This window comes from Phascolarctos cinereus, unplaced genomic scaffold, assembly GCF_003287225.1.
Source record: "Phascolarctos cinereus isolate Bilbo 61053 unplaced genomic scaffold, phaCin_HiC Scaffold_7;HRSCAF=346, whole genome shotgun sequence".
NCBI lineage: Eukaryota > Metazoa > Chordata > Mammalia > Diprotodontia > Phascolarctidae > Phascolarctos > Phascolarctos cinereus.
The window spans coordinates 56,220,600-56,243,014 of NW_027556180.1; the positions used below are offsets into that span (position 1 = coordinate 56,220,600).

General features: G+C 40.7%; 1 protein-coding gene across 2 annotated transcripts in view; it reads left to right on the top strand.

The window, feature by feature from the left end:
* Nucleotides 1–22,415, top strand: part of PID1 (phosphotyrosine interaction domain containing 1) — a 286,570-nt gene that overhangs the window by 92,271 nt on the left and 171,884 nt on the right. Inside the window, exon 2 of one of the 2 annotated variants that reach the window (XM_020970965.2) lies at nt 17,963–18,109. The exons of the other annotated variant lie outside the window; for it this stretch is intronic. Coding sequence (XP_020826624.1) covers nt 17,963–18,109 — 147 coding nt within the window. The remainder of the gene's footprint in view (nt 1–17,962; nt 18,110–22,415) is intronic. 2 annotated transcript variants of the gene reach the window in all.

The following is a 22,415-nucleotide window of genomic DNA, read 5'->3' on the forward strand; positions in this document are numbered from 1 at the left end:
GTGCTGGCCTGGCCTGGGGCCCTTCTGAGAGGCCCAACAAAGGTCCTTGTTGCCAGGAAGAATCCTGTATGTAGCTGAAGTCACTTTGTGCTACCCATCTCAATGTTCAGTCCACAGACAAATGACAAATGCTCAGCTGCTTCTGCTCAGAGCAGTTTTGAAAACGATTCTGGTAAACGGTATTCTCAGCCAGATAAGATATGGCATTTATTTTGTTTCTAGATACCTTCGATTTGAAAGATAGCAAAAAAAAATCCCAACTGGAACCTTGCATATGTTTATTCCGTAAAATATTTCTTTGAAGAAAGGACATGCTTTGCAGTGGACTAATGTTGGCAATATTATACATTTTTTAATAAACTAGAGATTGCTATCTCTAATTAATACTATAACCCAGAAGGGCAAGTTTTATTACAAACTTATTTTTAACCAAATTGTGTTTTCCTAAGCATTTATCTTGTTTGTTTCTGCTGTTTCCAACTCACTGCGGGGATAGGAATCTCAAGACTGCCTAACAATTTTGGTATGTTTGTTTTAGACGCTTGATTTAAAGGCATTTTTCCTAATGAGCTATAAGGTTTTCATTTTAGGAGCAGAGACCAGTTATAACTAGTGAATAAGTTCTTTTTCTGAGTTCAGAGGAGATTTTGTTTTGTGCCTGGGGGAGTGGGTGGCTAATAGTAGTTCTCTGGGGCCTTCAAGCAGAATTTACTGGGCTCCCTCCTTGGGAATGTTATAGACAGGGTCCCTGCTTCAGCTATAACTTGCACCAAATGGGTTCTGAGGTCCCTTCAGACTCTGAGTTCTGTGAGCCTATGAGGATTGCCTTTGTCTTCTCTGGACCCTTCTTTGATCATTCCCTTCTAGCTATCCTTCTATCTCAGTAAACTTTTAGAAAAGAAACTTACTCAGTGGATGAGGTGGGGTGGGGTAGGAAATGGAAGATTTGAGATTTTGAGGAGGAATGAATTGCCAATGACCCTGAGCCCCCAAATGCCAATCTATCTTCTCTAGCTTTCTCCTGGAATCCAAGTGGATGGATGTGAATAAGGTCTAGCATGCTGTGGTGGAAACAGTGGTGGATTTAGAATGAAGAAACCTATCTCTATTTTTCTGATGTTTTCAAACTGTGGTGAAGCTCAGCAAGTCACTTCAACAGTCTGAGCCTCAGTTTCCAGATTTGTAAGATTAGGGAGTTGGAATAGATAATCTCTTAGGTCATGTCCATGATCCTCTGACTGGCTAAACTGGTCTCAATGAGCATTTTTTTGATTAGTGGTTTCCATTTAATTTTTTTAGGGTGGGTCTGGCTTGTACGAATAACTTTTTTTCCCCTTGGGGAGGGAGGAAGAGGAAAGACATTATTTGTTAGATATTTTCCTTTTTTTGCGTAGGCCTATAATTTCATCAATATAAGGTAACTTCCAGTGTGGAAATGTCTTCCTCTTTTGCAGATGAGTTTGTCTCTAATTGCCCAGGCAGTAAAAAGTTTAATGACTTGTTTATGCTCACATGGCCAGTATGTATTAGAAATAGAACTTGAATCCAGGTTTTGTTAAATCCAAAGGCAGCTCTGTATCTTCATGCTAGGTTGCCTGTCTGAATACTGATTAAACATCAAAATGGTGGAAGTGGCCTGTTTCCCAACATCTAATTTACATATAGCTGATATGAGGACTTTTGGAAAGCTGGAAAACCTTAATGCTTAGAACTGCTTGGGGACTGTGGGATAATTGTATATTGCCTAGCTATAGTTTGACTGACAGAAATGTGAATTTTGTTTTTTTCATCATAAGATGGAAGTGAGTCATTTCACACAAGGGACCCTGCTTTAGAGCAATAGGGTGGGTCAAGACCAGATGTCTGGAAGGCTAAACTAAGTGGGTCTAAGAAGAGTCCATGGAATCTGCATTGCAATCTGCTGCTTAAAAGAGCAAATTGATGGGAGGAAAAGGTCTGCAGCGTGGCAGAACCAATTTAAATGGGAAAGCTGTACCTTTGCCATTCTATATACTGGTATCTCCTTTCCTGAGAGGTGGAATGCCCTCAGAGCCCAGCAAAGGGTTCTGGAAAATCTCATAGATCCCAGACTTAGGGAAAATGTTTTTGGCTGAGGGAACGTAATGCCCAGCCAAAGAGCAGAACTAAAAAAAGCCCTTCTGAGCCCAGGCTGAAGTCTCTTTTGCTGAAAAAGCCTAACGTTACTTTGGCAGCCCAGGAGAAAAGCATCCAGAAGAGATGCAGCCCCTCCTAGAAGGAGAGTAGAGAGGCCCAGGCAGGGAGGGGCTCTGCCCACCGGTGACCGGAGTGTGTGCAGTCCTTGAGGGAGGTCATGGGCATCAAGGCCCACAGCCCAGTGTTAGGCATTTCCCTAACTCTACTTCTTTACTCTACTCCTGTTTCTTTCTCCACTCCATGGTAAGTTTGTGCCCACTCTTCCTCCTGGACACTGTGTCCATGGTGAGAAAGTACGCCCCAGGTTAGTGCATAGACTGTCACGTTTTAATCGTTCATCTTTTTCCTTCTGTTTGGTAAGAGTTTCTGATTAAGAAATTAGCAGCTAGGTGGCACCGTGAATAGAGCTTTCGTCCTGGAGTCAGGAAGACCTGAGTTCATTATAGCCCAGACACTTGTCAGTTGAGTGTCCCTGGGCAAGTCATTTAACCTCTGTTTGCCTCAGTTTCCTCATCTGCAAATCAAGGATAATAATAGCACCTACCTCCCAGGGTTGTTGTGAAGATCAAATGAGATAATTAAATTAATAAATAATAGTTAATTAATAATATTAATTAATAATAAGTTAATTTCACTGTGCCTGGCACAGAGTGAGCACTATGTAAATGTTAGCTATTATTACCACCACCACCATCACACTACCACCACCACTACCACTACTACTACCACTACTACCACCATTACCACTATTACCACCACCACCACCACCACCACCATCACCACCACCACCACCACACCACTACCACCACCACTACTACTAGTAGCTGTGTGTTCCTGGGCAAGTCACTTAACCTCTGTTTGCCTCAGTTTCCTCATCTATAAAACAAGGATAATAATAACACCTGCCTCCCAGGGTTGTTGTGAAGATCAGATGAGATTATTGTAATTTCACAGTGCCTGGCACAGAGTGAGCTCTATGTAAATGTTAGCTATTATTACCACCACCACTACATTACCACTACTACTGCTACAGCTACTACTGCTGCTACTACTAGTCCTAGTACTACTAGTAGTAGCTGTGTGTTCCTGGGCAAGTCACTTAACCTCTGTTTGCCTCAGTTTCCTCATCTATAAAACAAGGATTATAATAGCACCTACCTCCCAGGGTGATTGTATGGATCAAATGAGATAATTATAAATCATTTAGTACTGTGCCTGGCACATAGTAGGTGCTATATAAATGTTAAACATTAATAATGTAGTCTTGGCTGATTTATTAAATGGAAAGCATGTCTGTGGGTGCTTAGGAGCTACAGTTATTGGCAGTACAAGTATAGCTCCCCATACCAGGGTTACTTCTAAGATTCCCAAGAATGTGTTTTAACAGCATAACTGTCCCCTCTAGGAACCCTCTGACTTACCAGCATGAGTGCAGATTGAGTGAGTAAGCCAGCTGTGAGGGAGAAAAAGGAGGCTGAAGACAGCTAGGTCCCCATGTCTGTGCCACACCCAGGACACAATGCATGCATTGTATGTGTGTATGTGCACACTCATGCATAGATTTGTATACACATATATAATATATTTTTATTTGTTTATTTACTTGAACTGAACCTGTGATTTCATTGGCCCAGGAAAATTCCAGTGAGGAAATTCTCTCTGCCAATGCAGATCAGCACCTGCTTTGCAATGAATAGTTTTAAAGATTTGCCTGGGGCACTGAGAGTTAAAGTGGCAGGGTCACACAGCTAAAAATGATGTTTTAGCACACGCACACACATATACACTAGTATATATGTACAGGTATATATATATGAACATATATACACACACGTGTGCATATATAATTATTGTTGCTTATGTTGTTAAATCAGTTAAGAGCTGTATACAATTAAGCTATGCTTGTGTACTTGAATCCATTGTGTTATGCTTGTGATTGAAGTCTATGAAAATGTAGCGAGGAAGTTGAGAGGATATGATTTTTTCCTTAGTGGGTGAATCCATGAGCCATATCAGTCAGTCAATAAACATTTTTGAAGTACCTGCTATGTGCCAGACAGTGTTAAGCATTGGGGATACAAAAAGAGGCAAAAGGCAGTTCCTGTCCTCAAGTAGCTTACAGTAAAACGAGGGATGTTATATGCGAGCATATACAAAGCAGGCTATCTACAGTATAAACTGGAAATAGTTAGATATCTAATAATATAAATTCCCACATGCCCTATCCCTAGACTAGTGAGGTGAATGCTGCCACCCACAAAAGTCGAGAAGCTAGAAGACAGAGCCTACTCTGGCACTGCTGGGGAGAACCTGGGACTGGAGCCCTTAGCCCTTATCTAAGAGAATAGCTCCCGTACTTGACCGCCTGTGTCTCTTGGCAGTTAAATAAACAATTTTTCACTGAGTGCATCCTCTGTGGAAGGCACTGAGCTAAGAGCTGCAGATAGAAAGATAACACAACACAAATTATTTCTGTCCTCAAAGAGCTTATTGTCTATTGGGAGGGGAGGTGAAGACAAAGTATTTGCACATATAAATGAGTGTAATAGAAAAGGGAGGTCACCTAGGTAGTTCTGTCACTTGGAAATATTTCAAGATTTGATGGTGTGCAGCACTTGGAAATGGGTGCCTAGATACACAACAAACAATAGCCTATAATGCTATGTACATCTGCGACCTGTTTCCTGAATGCAGGAACTGAAAGTCACATTCCCTGAGTGTAAAACACCTGGGGACATCATACCACTCCAGGAGGCAAAGTATGGAGCCAAATGGACCCAATTAGAGTTATCTGTGGATGGGGATTTGAGGCTTGTTTGCCAAATCCTTTCACTTGTGTGTGTTTTGTTTACTTTGTAATTTAAGGTGCTAATTAAGGTGGGGAGAGTTTTGAATATCTTTCTTTTTTTTTGTCTCCTGATTCTTTGGGCTGCTGTTGTAGACACATCATCATCTTCTGTAAGGAAGTATTTCTGCGTGTGCGTGCGTGTGTGTGTGTGTGTGTGTGTGTGTGTGTGTGTGTGTATAAACTCGTATTTTTGATTTCTCGTTTGGGTCAGGTTTCATTGTTTGTGAAGCCATTAACCACATTAACCATTGTAGAGATCCAATCAATGACTGTTTTTCCCCAGGATTGGCCATGATAGGATAAGATTCTTTGGCCACTTCTAAGCCCATCTAACAAGGCCTGGCTCTGTGTAAGGGCAGAGAACATGGAAGTAGCCAGTGAGAATAATAAAGTGGAATCCTTGGTTACCCTCAAGCCTCAGTTCAAGGATCATCTTATCCATAATCAGGCCTTTCTTATTTCTTTGATCCCTCCCCCCACCCCAGCCTGTGCTTAGTTCTTTCTCCCCACCCCATTGAGCACTGGGCCACACCCTCAGACACTTAATAGCTGTGTGACCCTGGGCAAATCACATCACCTTTGTTTGGCGCAGTTTCCTCATTTGTACAATGGGGATAATAATAGCACCTACTTCCTAGGGTTGTTGTGAACATAAAATGGATAATAATTGTAAAGCACAGGGCCTGGTCCACAGCAGATGCTATATAAATGTTAACTATTAATTATTATTATTATTGTTATGTGTATTTTGTTTTGCCTTATCTATTTAATCTCTATTTCCTCCCAGTAGACCATGAATGCCTTAAGGGCATTTTCATTTTTGTCTTTCTTCAGGGCCTGGCACAGTGTCATGGATTTAATTAGTACTTGTTAAAAACTTGATAAATTGATCTCTTTTTAATAAGTTTTATTTGTGACCTGTGTGGTGTGTGTGTGTGTGTGTGTCTCCCAGGCAATTCCTAATATTAACCACATTGAATCTTCTCTTGTGATAAATACATTTAAGGGAAATTTACTGACAAAATGACCTTGTTTGAGAGCCATAGACAACATTTTCTATCTATAATGCCCCACCTCTCCACCAAGAGAAGGGAAGTTTGAATCACTATCTTTGATTGTCCAGGCCCAAGATTTATTATCCCAATTAATCAGACTTCTGGGACCTGGTGTTGGTTTTTCAAATACATTATTGCAGTCATCCATATTCTCATTTTGCCCTGTTCCCTTTGAATCAGTTCAAACAAACGTTCTACTATTTCTTGGAATTCCTTATATTCATCATTTTTTATGGTGCTATGAGATAATACATTATTTGTATGCTCAGCCTAGGTGACAGCTTTAAAGGTATCTTGTCTAATTTACATAACTCATTTAGATCAGCCAAATGACAAAACACAAAAAAGGGAACATCTATCTGTTAGTAAATCAATTAGGTTCTTATTTATGATTTGCTTTGGAAATCTAATCTTTTGTGTAAGATGTTGTGAGTTAGATGCTTTGAGGAGTTAGATGCTTTGAAGAATATTGGTTGTTATATTTGTTGACAGGCAGGGATAAAGAGACCTCAACTAATTTAGGTTACCAACTTTTAAGCCCTACTATGTACAATGACAAGACTGCAGGAAATAAAAAAATAACAGGAATAGCTATTTATTTAGTTCTTTTAAGATTTGCAAAACACTTTGTATTGTCTCCTTTGATCCTTACAGCAACCCTGTGACGAAGGTGCTATTGTCTCCATTTTAGAGATGAAAAAATAGGATTGTAACAATTCTATAACTTAGAGTCTTAGAGAGCTGACTGGGATACTAAGATAATACGTGACTTGTCCAGGGCCACACAACTATGACGCATCAGAGGTGGGATTTGAACTCAGATGTTCCTGACTGAATCCAACACTCTGATCAGTTGTAGGTAGAGTGCCAGCCTTGGCATCAGGAAGGACTGGGTTCAAGCTTCACCTCTGACTCTTACCGGATTTGTGACCATAGACATCAATGGAAGGGCCAATGCACTAAGAACAGGGCACCCTGGACTCAGTTATAGTGCATGTCTCTCTGGGAGTGGCCACCTAAGCCCTGGAGTAGGAAAAAAGGCATGGTGGTAGAAGAGGGTGGGCCCCAAGAGAGGGATGAGACCCTAGGGCTGCAAGAAGGGATTGGGTGTTGTTCATAGGAGCATCATTCTAAAGTGGGAAGGGACATTCCAGGCCATCTAATCCAACCCCTTTGTTTTACAAATGAAGAAACTGGCTTGTCTATGATCTCATAGCTAGTAATTATCTGAGGTGAAATTTTACTCTGCCGTCTTGGCTCCCCACCCTCCTTTTTTAAAGGCAATTGGGGTTAAGTGACTTGCCCAGGGTTACACAGCTAGTAAGTGCCCAGTTTTGGTCTGAGGCTGGATTTGAACTCAGGTCCTCCTGACTTCAGGGCCAGTGCTGTATACACTACCCCACCTACCTGCCCCTGAGGTGGAATTTTAACCCAGGTCTTTCTGACTATATGCTATGCAGGCCAGAAGATTAAAAGAGGGAGGAAATACACTCCCGAAATGTTAAAGGCCTAGCACAAAGTCCTCAATTGACCTGTTCTTATGATGGCTCTGCCTACTGTGCTTGTGTCTTTCCTCTGACTACCATGTTCTTCAGTTGTGTCCAACTCTTCATGACTCCATTTGGGGTTTTCTTGACAAAGATACCGAAGTGGTTTGCCATTCCCTTCTCCAGCTCATTTTACAGATGATGAAACTGAGGCAAACAAGGTTAAGTGACTTGCCCAGGGTCATACAGCTAGGAAGTATCTGAGGCCAGATTGGACTTAGGAAGATGAGTCTTCCTGACTCCAGGTCTGGCACCATGCAAACATAACTGGTCCTTATACTTTGCTTGACTCTAAAAGCTTATTTATTTTTTGAAAGTTTCTCTGCTAGTTTGTCCTTGTTTATGACTGGAAGAAGAGAGGCACTCATGGCTGCTTCCTGCCAGGCACTGACTTCTGGCCATGTTTTCTAAGCTGCATCCCGCTGCACATTCTGGAGTCCAGTTTTAGAGATCTCAATTATTGGTACACATGAAAGCACATTTGCACCATAAATATAGGGGATTAGGCATCTGCATAGCAATACCTATTTATTTATTTATTGCAATACCTTTTTAAGAAGGCCAGTTTGAAGTTATTTTAGAAATTACACACTTTAAATTTAGAAATTTGGCATCTAGTTTTTGCTTCTTGGCATCTCGGCTTTCTTCAGAGCTCAGCTCCAGGCTTACCTTTTATATCCTCATCATTCTTGTGATAAGCACTTGACACTGCCCTGTATTATGTTACTTTGTATTATAGAAAGTCAAAGAGAGAAGTTTGTATGATACATTGCATTTACTTCTCTGTGTGATATGTAGCTCTCCAACTAATAGGTTATAAACTCCTTGAAGACTCCTTGAAGTTTTTTTTTTTTGGTCCTTGTATTCTTAGTACCTGGGACAATGCTTAACACAGAGTAGGTATTGAATAAATGCTTGTTGAATAGCTGGAATTGTTGATAAGCATACCTCCCATTACACTGCCCCCAGCTAATATCATTTAGCAATAACCAATTAACCTATGTGAAGTCTGTTGTCATTTTGCCAGTGACTCACTTACCATACTGTATAAATAACATGGTTCCTGTGACACCAAGTGCTTGCCTTTTCTTCCAAATTGTTGTTTTGTCCATCATGCTGTTTAGGGACATGGCTAGTTACAGAATGGCTGGATATTAAAAAAAAAAAGAAAGAAAGAAAAAAAAACCGAGGTTCAGAGTTTACTTGCTTTTCAACTCTAGTTGGGAATTAAGAAGGGCATTTGGGACATTTGGAAATGGCAGAATCAAAGAAGCAACATTGAACTTGAACTCAAATCAAGTGAATTTGAGAGAGAAGCTGATCTAAGTGAACTCTGAGGTTCCCTCCAGTGTTAAAATGCAAATAGAGAAAGAGGAGCTGGGTCCAAACTTCTGTCCCTCTTAAATGATCTTTCTTTACCCAACATGGCCCTGTGCTTGAACCTTTCTTAGATGTTCATCTGGTTATTGTGCATTGTGGTTATTAGTTTATGTGTCATATCCCCCTACTGGACCATAAGCTTCATGAGGACAGGGGATTGTCTGATATATAAGGTTTGTAACTCCACCAAAACCATAATCTGTATGCAGTAGGTGCTTAATAAATGCTTGTTAAGTGAGATTGAAGGAAGCATCTGGAAGTAATTCATCACATATCATTTATCCAAATGGGCCCAAACTATTTAACTAACATTTGTACTTTTAACCTGTTGAAAGTGGGAAGAGAGAACTTTTAATTGAAATCAACACAAAAGCCTGCTTTTTTCTAATCCTAATTAAATTTTTAAATAACTTTTCCTCAGAGACATGCTGCGATAGTAGATAAAATGCTCAACTAGCATTTAGGAAGACTGGGATTCAGATTTGGCCTCATCCCCATAATAGCTGTGTAACCGTGGGCAAGTCACTGAACATCTCTGACCCTCAGCCAGCTCTCTAAGGTTATAAACAATTGATCAATGATGACCCACATAGCTATGCGGAGTTTCCATAGTCATGGAATTACAAGTTTTTGATGTATTGATATTTTCTGTCAACTAGATGATGGGACCATGAGATTTAGAGCTGAATAGGGCTGTAGGGCCAGCTATCCAACCCCATCATTTTACAGATGAGAAAACTGAAGACGAAAGATTCAGTCATTTTCCCAAAGTTAGATAGGATGTCAATAGCAATGCTCCGATTCCACATTCAAAGCTTTCCTCTGAACCAACACAATTTTTATTTAACCCCTGGAGTTTACTGGAGTGAAAAATCCATCTCTAATTTTTTGTCCCTGTGAACAACCTGAGTTTGGTATTTCAACGACTGTTCAAAATGTGCTCAGAGCACAGCTCTCTAACTGATGGAAATCTTTTCATAGTGAGGCATTTTCACAAGTACCAGGGGCTTTCTGCACCAGTTTTGGGCACAGCATTATTTCTGTGCCTCTCCTACAGAATCTGCTGTGAGAACCTGTGAAGTTCAGAAACAGAAATTCCATAATCAGAGCTGAAGGAATAATGAAGGGGGTGTGTGAAAATGACTTCTCAGTTAGTTTAATAATAGCTGTTTCTTAATTAAAAATAGAGCTTTCCATAAACTCTCTTCAGACAACTAATGAGCATCAGAAAGGAAGCTCTCTGAAGTTAAATTGCTCCCTTTGTAAAAATTGAGGAAAATGTGACTATTTGCAATAAAGGAACAAATGCTGGGTCAGCCATATATGAGTCTGTCATACTGGAATCCTAGATCATCATAGATTACATGGAAAAGTGGAGTACCCATTCATCCCTAACAGTCCTTCATTGTTGACATCTAGAGTGTTTGGAGGGTTTCAGAGACCAGTGATTTGCAAGTTAAAACTTATCACTATAACCCATCTTTTAGCTTTCAGTTAACTACTGGATGGGGATATTAAAGGTTGCCTTGTTGTTTTGAATTTATGGAATATTTCAGCTACCTTCATAGGATCATAAATTCAGAACTGGAAGGGCCCAAACGGATAATCTGGTCCAGTCCTCATTTTAGAAATGTGGAAGCTGTGGCTCAAAGAAATTAAGTGACTTTCCCAAGGTCATACAGGAGTGAAGCTGGCATTCATAGACCATAGATTTAGAGTTGGAAAGGACCTTAGGTGTGAGATGATCCAAGCCTCTCATTTCATAGGTGAGAATAATGACGCCCAGAGAGGTTATTTCACTTGCCCAAGGTCGCCCATGTAACAAGCAGCAAAGTTGGGATTTGGATTCAGGTCATTTGATGCCAAAGTCCATTTTCTTTGCATTGTTCCATCATGGTTCTAAATGTAGAAAAGGAAAGAATGGGAGACAGTAATCTCAGGGAATCAATGTGACTTTTTCAAGACCAGATGATGCCAGACTAACTTCATTTCCTTCATTTGATGTGGTTATTAGACTGGAGATCTGGGGAATGTTGTGGATATAACTTGTGGGGTTTTCATAGTCTTATGCCATTCTTATGGAAAAGATATAGTGGGTTCCCTATCACTGGTGGCCTTCAATTCCTCACTGACCCTTATAGCAAAGAATCAGTCAATTGCCAACTCTTGCCCACTGTATGGCCATACCCACCTTTGTTCCACCCATTCCACACTCATACTGCCTCATCCTATCAGGGACCCTTCTCATTTCTGACCTGGACTATTGCAATAGGCTTCTATTTGGATTCCTTGCCTCAAGCCTTTCTCCTCCCTTATCAATCTTTCACATAGCTGCCCAAGTGGTATTCCTAAAACAAAGTCTACTCAAGTCCCTCCCCTGCTCAGAAAACTCCACTGGTTCCCTATTGCCTCTAGGATCCATTACAATTTCTATTGGCACTGAAAGCCCATCACAACCCTGCTCTGACCCACCTTTCCAGGATTATTATGCATTCTTCCCTTCATGCACTCTACAATCTAGCACAAATGGTCATCTTGCTTTTCCTCATGCATAACATTCTGTCTCTCATTTCTTTGCCTTTACTCAGGTCCCCATGCCTGGAATGCACTCCCTCCTCATCTCCATTTCTTAGACTCCTAAGCTTCTTCATATCTGAGCTCAAATACCTCCTCTTATGTGAGCCTTTTCCTGGTTGCCTCTTATTTGCTATTGCCTACCTATCCCTTGAAATGACTTCTTTTTTATTTTGTATAGATGTGTAAGCTAGGTGGTACAATGGATAGAGCACTGGGTTTGGAATCAGGAAGATCATCTTAATGAGTCAAATCTGGCCTCAGATACTAGGTGTGTGACCCTGGGCAAGTCACTTAACCCTATTTGCCTCAGTTTCCTCATCTGTAAAATGAGCTGGAGAAGGAAATGACAAACCACTCCAGTATCTTTGCCAAGAAAATCTTAAAATGGGGTTATGAAGAGTTGGACATGACTGAACAACACAATATATACATACATATTATTTTTCCCTACCTCCCCAGGAATGTAAGCTCCATGAGATCAGGGAACATTTTTGTCTTTGCTCCTGTAGCATAACTTCTTGACCAGAATAGGCTTTTAATAAATGTTTATTTAGTTTACTGATTGATTGGCCCCTTTTTAGATATATTGCAGTGGGAATTTTGTTCTGATATAGATTAATTACCAAGGCACTGTTGCATAATAGGGAGAGAATCAGTTGTTTGATACTTACTGATGGTGTGACCCTGGAGAAGTCACTTAGTGTCTCAGGGCCCCAAGGAACTCTTAAAGGTTGTAAGTTACCAAGCATTTGCTGAGCTACATTGGTTCATAGAGATTCCTCACTGAAGCTTTCTATAGGTCCAAGAAAAAGAGTGGGGGAGGGCATTGTCTGGGTAAAGACTGAGGTCCCTTAAGGTTCTAAAATTCTGTGAGTCTGATTTTTAAGATATAAACCTAAAGTGGGTGCTAGTTTTGCCTGCAAAAGATAATAGAGCTTTATGGTTTACAAAGCTTTTTCTTCGTAATTCCCCTTCGATATAGGAAGTGTAAGTATTACTATTCCCATTTTGCAGATGAGCGAACTGAGGTCAGATAGGTTAGAAGATGTGCAAAGTCAGACAAGGTTGGAGTCAGGACCAATATCTCTGTTCTCTGTTCAGCATCCAGTACTTTCTTTTTGGTGGGAGGTGGCAGAGGTTGGGAGAAGGGGTTGGTCTCTTCAGTTTTCTAAGTATTAATTCAAAATCAATACAATGCTCAATGTATTCTTAGTTTGAATTGGTAAAATATGTAAATCCCCCTTTGCTTAACTGGCAGAGAGGAATGTTTGAAAGAAAACAAGCAGAGTCCACTGTACATTTCCGTGGGGTGAGGGATTATGCTAGAAGCATCAATGGGCCTGATTTGGAGGCTCCATTTTGGGATACCAAATAAGCCACTAGTGCAGAAAGCAGGGCTTTGTCTGATGTCAACAGGGGCAGGGCCTCTCTTTTCCCTGATGCTTTCCTTCTTCCTGCTGGAAAACAGAACAAAGCATTTTCTTTATGGTCCTTGGTGCATCTTTCATCTGGCAGCATTAATTCTGGTCCCAAATACAGTCTCTATTTTTCACATTTCCCCCTAGGAAAAGCTGATGCTGATATCACTTATATTTGCAGACCTATCATGATTTATTTTTATTTTTTGCTTTAAACTTTATTTACCTATCTACCCATTCATCCATTTATTCATTCATTTTTCTATCTGTCTATCCATCTATCCATCCATCCATCTATCATTCTATCATTTATTTTTATTTATTTTTATTCCATATGCATGAAGTGAGGAGTCTCAAACTGTAGCCAGTTTGGGCTTAGCTGGAGCAGCATCATGGATACCAGTTGGTCTTCCTGTGAGACTCAGAATCTAGACTGGTTGGTTGCCATTTCAGAAGGTTATATAGGCCCTTACCATCCAATAATTGCTTAATTTATATAGTGCATTCAGGTTAGCAAATGTACCTTCCTCAGAAAAATCCACTGCAGCAGATAGTATAATTCTAAGTATGCCCATTTTACAGATTTTGGAAACTGAGGCTTAGAAAGGTGAAATACATTGTCCGTGGTCAGCAGAGAGAAAGTGTCAGGGACAGGACTTGAACCCAAAGTGTTCTAATTCTAAGAAGAGCATTTTTTCTGTTACCTTATGTTGTTGTTGAGGGGCAGGATGATAAAGTGGGGAGAGTCCTGGCTCTTCAGTCAGAGTACCTGAATTCAAATTCACTTGCTACCTGTGTGACCATGAGCAGGTCAGTTAACCTCCCCAGGCCTCAGTTTCCCCATCTGTAAAATGACAAAGTTGGGCTAGGGGAACTCTTAAGTGCCCTTCCACCTCTAAATCTGTACTCCTACAAAGTAATCTTCTGAGGAGGCAGGGCATTGTGTAGAGTTCTGGAACTGAGGTCAGACATCTCCCCTCCCCCCATATTTTAATAGCTGTGGGACTGAGCATATCACATAACCTCTCTTTGTCTCAGTTTCCTCATCTGTAAAATAAGGGGGTTAGACCCAATGGCCTATAAGATCTTTTCCAGATCCAAGTGATGCTTGCTATAAATGCTAAAATCCTCCAAGTCTGTGATTAGAAGAGACACAAATCATTATGCAGTACTTTGCCAAGAGGACCAGGGGGCAGCAATGGGCTTACTGCTTCAAATGGTGATTTCAAATGGGATTTGAGAATTCCTCAAGGCTCTTATTTCATTGGTGTAGGAACTCCAGGTGAGGTATTTTCTTTTACGGATGCAAATGAACAACTGTTTTACAACCCAGGCACTAAGAACTGTGCGTACCCTCAGGCCATACAACATGGAAGAAATAACTGGTGGGAAAATGGATCCCAAGTGGGTACTTAGAGGGTAAAAGACTAACCCAGAGTCACAGAACCAGCATATGTCAGAGGTAGGGCTTGAGGTGGTCCTTGAACCCAGGTCTTCCTGACTAAGAGGCAGGTATGTGGTCCGCTGTGCCATCCATGTGAAAATGAGATGGTCATTATGGTAATGGCAGTTATTTTCATGTATATGGTGCTTTTCCTTTCATAAAAAACTTTTCACATGATATACATAATCTCATTTAACCTTCACAGTTTGGTCCCCCTTCCTCCTCCTTTGCCCTTTTTATTTTTCTTGTTTTGTTCTCATGTACAAAGAATAGAACAGGATTGATTACCTATGTTTGCCTATTGTCTCTTCCTTTGAAGGCAGGGACTTCTTTTGACTTTTTTTATCTCTAACACTTAGCACAGTGCCTGACTGACAGTACTGTTGTTCAGTTTCAGTCATATCCGACTCTCCCTGACCCCATTTGGAGTTTTCTTGGCAAAGATGCTAGAGTGGTTTATCATTTCCTTCTCCAGCTCATTTTACAGATGAGGAAACTGAGGCCAGCAGGGTTAGTGACTTGCCCAGGGTCACACGGCTAGTAAGATTCTGAAGCCAGATTTGAACTCGGGTGTTCCTGACTCCAGGCCCAGTGCTGTATCCACTGAGCCACCTAACTGCCTCCTTTACATGTAGTAGATACTTAATAAATGCCAATTAATGAATTGTTGATTAGGGATAAATTAGAGAGCTAAAAATAACCCTAGATTCCAGTGCCCACTTGGCAGCTTGGTTAACTGTCATCCTCACCTGATACTGCGTCAGCTTCTAGTGGCCCAAGGAGCACCCACCTACGCAAATGCTGCCCTGAGATAGTTTTCAATGACATGTGTCCATGGGTCAAACTGCAAGAGAGCACAAGTTGGTGTCCTATTGATTGCCTCTTGTCTCTTCTGGTACCATGTCCCCTCCCTCTTCATACCTCAGCACATCCTCATGTTGCCCGTTATCTGTCCTGAACCACCACCCAGGATGCTTTGCCATTCCCCCATACCCACCCATCATCTCCTTCTAGAGATCACACCCTTGGCAGATACCCCCTTTCTATCTAAGTACTAAGATGTGCCTCCCCACCAATCAGAATTCCCCTTGGCCTCAGTGGAGCTGCACCTGATCAACTGGATGCTAGGAATAGAACCTCTGAATAAAATAGTTCACACTGATATAAATATCCAAAAAGCTTAGTGCTTCAGAGAGTATTTCTGCTTGTCAAAAGAGGTTATCAGATCAAATTAATGTCTCTGATTCAATCCAGTGACATTGACCTCCTGGCTCCTCCTCATACAAGACCCTCCATCTCTTGGCTCCCCATGTTTGTTTTTCTAGCTGTCTCTCCCATTTCTAGAATGTGCTCACTCTCTCTCTCTCTCTCTCTCTCTCTCTCTCTCTCTCTCTCTCTCTCTCTTTCTCTCTCTCTCTCTCTCTCTCCTTTACTCTGATTGCTGACCTCCTTGGCTTCCTTTAAGTCTCAGCTAAAATCCCACCTTCAATAAGAGGCTTTCCCAAACCCCTCTTAATTCCAGTGCCTTCCCTTGGTTAATTATTTCATATTTATCCTATTTGTAGCTCTCTTTGTATTTATCTGTTGCCTGTTATCTCCTCCATTAGATTGTAAGCTCTTTGAGGGCAGGGACTGTCTTTTGCCTCTTTCTTATATCTCGAGTACTTAATACAGTGCCTGGCACATAGTAGACACAATAAATGTTTATTGAGTTGAATTGAAGTCAGTCTTGAGTTGGAGTTCCCCTCCCTAAAGAATTGAATACATAATAGTTAAAACTAAATTAAAATTAAAATGTCAAAAGTGATAGATATATGTGTATACATAGGCAACTAGATGGTGAAGTGGGTAGAGCCCTGGACCTGAGATCAAGAAGACCCAAGTTCAAATCCAGCTTTATAGACATAGGTTGTTAACCTAACCCCTGGTTAAGTCACTTAACATTTGTCTATTTAAATTTCTTCAGCTGTAAAATGGAGATAATAATACTATCTACCTCCCTGGGTTGTTTTGAGAATCAAAAATGAGAATTTTTTTTTGTAAAGCACTTAGAACAGTACCTGGCACATAGTGTTTAATAAATGCTTGTTCTCTTCCTCCCTCCCTCCCTCCTCTTCCCTTCCTCCCTTCCTCCCTTCCTCCCTTTCTCCCTTCCTCCCTTCTTTCCTTCCTTCCTTCCTTTTTGGTCAGGAGATGGATAGGAAGGTTTTCTTGCAATGATCACCTATTTTCTGTTCCAAACAATATGGTGACCTATGACCCCCTTTTTCTTTCCCATCCTTCTCACCATATACATTAAACAATAGATATCAGTAGCTTGTTAAGCAAGGACTGAAAGTTTGCTTTGTTTCATTCTGGACATACCATCTATGGTTGACAATAGCTTTTGTCCTTCAGAAAGGAGCTCTTAGACTTCTGCCCTCATTTTCACTTTGAGCAGTATATCTTTTAGGCAAAAGTACTTATGAACGTGTCTGCATATGTCTGAGTGAACATCCATTTGTCTGTATCCTTCCCTCACCATCTGCCTCCACAGGATTGCAGACAGCAATGGATTCCAGAAATAGGAGTGTGTTTGGCCAACTGTGGTGGGTGGCCACCTCATGGCTTCAGAAACACTGAAATGAGTAAGATTGAAAATAGCATCAATTTGAATTACCTAGGTTAGAAGTCACTGTATTCTCATTCACAAATGAAATATGCCTGTGATAGATAGTTAATGAACTTCCATTATGAAGCATGGTGTATTTGTTAGCTGCCCTTAGAGTCAGGAAGATGTGAGTTCAAATCTTGCCTCTAACACATATTGGTTGTGTGATCTCGGACATGTTTCTTCACTTCTTAGCACCCTAGGCAACTCTCCAAAAGGTTAAATTACAGAGAAGGTGCTGAACTGAATTGTTAGAGGAGTTCTCTCCTCTGGGAGTACCTCATACCAATGAAATCATGAGTTCAGTGTGATAGCCTCTCCAGGCTCTAAGAGAGATGACATGCCTTACCTTATGCCATGGATGAGTAGAGTTAGGACCCGAGCTCTGATCTACATTTCTATGCAATGCTCTTTCATTCTACTTCCCTAGATTCTCTCTATAATGACATGGATTTCACCCCATCCACAAAAACAAAGACTCCCCCACCCAATCCAATTCCACTTTCTTTCTCCACTCTGATCTCTCCCTATCTTTGCTCTAATCAGACATATAGTCTCCGTCTGGCCTCCAGGATTTCAGTGGGAAATGTTATTCTGTTAGGTAGCCAACATTGACAGCATCCTTCCAGTGGCACCATGTGTGCTAGTTGAGTTGAAGTTTTGGGGCTCACACTGGCACTCATGAGAGTGGGGTTTTTTTTTTAAGTGTCACATGGATTGCTGTTTCATCTACATTTGGCCAAGAAGCTCTTTGGTCAACAAATTAGAACAGAGCTAGTAGTATGGAAATTTTAACTACTAGGTTTGACTGGCATTTGTGGAATCTAAAGAATTAACCACTGCTGGGGTTTATTTTCATGCTTTTCAGCACTTTCAGACCATGTTGAAGACTAAATTGAATGTCCTAACGCTGAGGAAAGAACCTCTCCCCACAGTCATCTTCCATGAGCCAGAAGCCATTGAGTTGTGCACCACGACCCCACTGATGAAAACTCGAACTCACAGTGGATGCAAGGTATGTGACCAGTTAGAAATAGCTGGTCAGCTGCCAGTACATGTGATCAATTGAAATTGGGGATATGAAATAACAGTACAAATAAGAGGACGCTAGTGGATATGCCCTAACTGGATTCAGCCTTAAGGTGCTCATTACATAACTCTTGACTTAAAAAAAAAGAAAATCCAAAATCACTTCCCAGCATAAGAATAAACAGTGAATTAGGACAATTGGTTTATAGGCTTGGTCATATTTAGGCTTTTCTCTTTATTTTCACTTTTTCTACCCTCTCCATCCCCTTCCCCTGAAGCACTTAACAATTCAGTAGAAGACTTTTATGCTATAGACTTGAAATTGAAGGAGTCAAGTGGCATGTGGCCACTGCTCCAGGGAAATGCTTGACTCTTCATTAGGAACAGAGTCTGCAGTAATATCATTTCCCTTTTGTGTTCCCCTTCTGAACACAGTATGTTCCTGGGACTTAAGCAAGTTCCTTAACTTTTAAAAAAAATAACCTTCAGAAGTTCCTCCATTGTTTTGTTGCTCTGATTTATGAAAGTTTATTTTCTCATTTTTCTTTTATCTAAATTCCAAAATTTTTTATGATATCATGATTCAGGTCTTTAAATCCATGTTCTTTATTTTTTTTTTATTTTTGGGGAGAGGGGAATTGCCTTTGTGATTGTTTTTATAGTTTTGTTAACTAACATTAATATGAAAATTAAAGCCAAGAGGGAAAAATAAATATGATTTCAACAAGTTTTATTAACAGGCAAAACAAAGGAAAGGCTTGGTAAAAATTATATTTGAGTTACTTCTTACAGTAATGATGATCTTAATAGAGAAACATCATCTGAGGCACACTTCATTTTTAGAAACTTTATTACCAGGGGGAAAATAATAGAGGAAGAAAAATGTTGTATTTATGGATTCCTTCCCCAGTGAAGTACTTCTTTCCTTTCTCCCCAATTGAAGAGTTATAGGCAGGGATCCCAATTCATTTCACCAGCAAAGTGGGTACTTTCATGGGATTATTCTATGGCCAGTGATGCTGAAACTGCAAAGGAGTAGACCCAAGGAGAATCCTTCATAATCTTGGTGTATATTCAAAAACAGTAACGTGTGAAGGGCTGGCAAAGAATCTTTCAGTTATACTCTGCATCAGGAAGATTTTTATTAGACTTTGCTCTATCCTGCTTTAAAATGAATGTGTGGGTAATAGAAACAGTGACAGAGACTCAGGGTAAAAAACAGGGTCTGTGAGAAAAGCATGAAAAGGATTGGTGTGTGTTTAGCCTGACGAGGAGGACAAGAGTTTAGTGGTTATTTGTAGCCATAAAGAAATGATAATGATCTGTTATCAGTGTCGGTCTGAAGAAATGGAAATTGATTTAAGATATAATGGGAGAAATTCCTATTGCAAATTTCAGACTCCCGTTATTACACTGCATTTGCTTCTCATGTACTTTGTATTTATTTACTTGTGTAAATGTTGCTCTCCCCTCCCCCTGACCCCAGGAATGTCATCTCCTTGAAGGCAGGTACTATTTGATTTTTATCTTTGTATTACCAACATGCAGGCACTTAATAAATGTTTTGTTGTTGTTAGACAACTCTTTGAGGAGAAGGATCAAAACATAGGCCAGGATTGTGAAGGGAGGTGATGAAATTTCCATCCCTGACATCTTTCAGAGGAGAATAGGTGATTTATAGATTCACTTATTCAGCACTCAAAGGATTACTGTCTTTGGAGTGACTATCTCCTTAGCAAGGTAGTTCTAGAGCTGGGAGGGCCTACTGGTCTACCTTCCTCATTCTCTGATCCATCCTCCTTATTTTATAGGTGAGGCCTTGAAAAGTTAAGTGATTTGCCCAAAGTCACAATAGTAGGAAGTGACCGGTTATGATTTGAACCTAGGTCTTCTGCCTCCCAAGCCACTATTCCTTCTGTTCTGTTTCCTTCTTCTTAGTTCTTTCTTTCTTAGAAGTGGAAGCTATTTCTCACCAAAACTAAACCATCCTTTTTATTTCTGTTCCCTCCCAGCTTCTCCATCATTTGCCCCTCTTCTGTTGTTACACAGAGGAGACAGTGTGTTATAGTGCAAAGACTGTTGAATTTGGACTCTGCTGACCTATGTTTACCTTTGTTACTTACCATTAGTATGACCTTGAGCAAGTCAACTCTCTGGGCCTCAGTTTTCTCATTTGTAAAATGAGGGGGTGGGGTAGACTAGTTGTCCTTGAAGGTTCCTTCTGGTTCCAAATCCTGATCATCAGTCCTGACTCTTGAACCATCTCTATAGGTTCCATCCAGCTTTATAATTCCTTCTAAGTCAGTAAAAGCATGGAGGTACAGTCAATCTGTAAATGATCTGATACTTTTTAAGTATCAAAAGATTTATAGATAAAAAGATCTGTAAAAGATTAGGCACCACTGATTTTACTAGAAGTAAATAATATCAACTCCTGGGGCTAATTCAACTGTTTTTACTTAAAGGAATTAAATATTGTTTATTCTAAATTTTGATAGATCCTTAAATCCAAATAAAACCCAAATTTTAAGCAATCTTTTCTCCCCTAGAACACTCCCCTCACCCCCCACATAAAAACAACCCTCAACCCCTTTCTAATCTTCAGAGGGAACAGAGTCCAGTGTTTCATCTCTGATTCTTGAGTTACACAGAGTGCCAGCTGCAGAAAGAAATCCCTTTCTTACTCCACATGGCTAAGAATAATGAAGAGAATTTAGTCCTGTCCCAGCTGCAAGGGAAGCCTGCATGACCCTCCCCACCTTCACACTGGGCTGTTTCTTTTTCTATAACAGTTCTCAAGTTGTTACTCTTACATAATTCAGGATGCTTTGTGGCTCGCTGGAAGGAGGGGGCAGGAGGCAGAAAAGGCGGGGAGGAGGGCAGCTTAAAATGTTTCAGACTTGATGTTACTGATTCCATTCTCACCCTTGGGTTTTCCTGTTTTGCTCTGATCGGTATTCTTGAGCGATCCTGACGCGATGGATTTGTTAGGCCATTCACCTAGCAGGCATCTTGGTCTCTGTCTGGTCTTAGCCATTGCTGCCCCTTCCTTTTTTATTTTTATTTTTTTTTTCCTGTGGTGAGTTTTCCTTTTGAGTTGTATAGGCAGTCACATGCCAGTCATTATTTTTCTGCTAGTAGCAATTTGAGAGTTATGGTGAATTTGCCCTCTGTATCAGACTCTCCAGCTTTTATGGCAGTGATATAGGAATACTGCAAACTCCATGTTTGGTGGTCTTCTGATGCTGAATCTGATGAACCCTTTCTCCCATCAGCTGCTGCCTTGATGGAGTCCTTTGAGGCCTAGATTTATACGAGAGGAAATATAGTGTGGCATCAGCAGCCCTCCCTGGATCTGGTGTCAGGAGCCTTGAGTTGGAATCCTAGCTTTACTCTTTCCTACCTTTGTGAGCTTGGGCCAGTCTCTGATAGGATCACAGGATCCAGAGCTGGTAGGGACTTTAGAGGGAGACTCTCTAGTGTCTAGTCCACTCCCTTCCCTCTCCCCATTTTACAGATGAGATAGCTGAGGCTTGGAGATATCAAGTGACTTGAGCAAAGTAACACAGGTAATAAATTGAGAGAAGGGGTATTCAGAATCATGTATGGTGGCTCCAAGTTCAGTCTTCCAAACCCTTGACCTCTCAGGGTAAAATGAGGAGGCTGAAAAAGAGTACCACCTTCCAGCTCTAAATCTGTGATCCTGTAAGTGGTTCATTGAATCACACAAAAGTAGGAAATGTTAGAATTAGAATTCCCTTTTAATCCTAAATTCTGTGAAATGTCAGAATCCTATCATTCATTTATTCAACAAATATCTTACCATGCATACACCTAACCTACTACATGTAAGGCCCCAAGCTGGACGTGAAAAAAAAAACAGTCTTGAAGGGAAAATAAGACATTTTCACCAATACTCATGCCACTACCTGTCTTTTAAAGCCCAAACCAAATGCCATTTCCTTCATGAATATTTCCCTCCATTTTTCGCTTGGGAGGAGTGATAGGTGTTACCCATCCATAAGATCCCTCATTGTAAGTCGTCATTGTTTAAGGCTTCCATCTCTCTAAGCCTGTTCTTTATCAAAGCCACAGTAAATTGGGTGATTTCTACATCCTTTGGTCCCAGAATACTTGACCTGCTGGTAGCAAGGGTGAATATGTATTGGGGTGGGGTAAGGGCAGTATACTCATTCACTAGCAAATTCCTGACTGCTGCTTTTAGACTTCCCGTTGGGTTTGTGAAGGCCTTTTCAGGCTAACAGTTCAACTTCATTGTCTGTGAACACTGT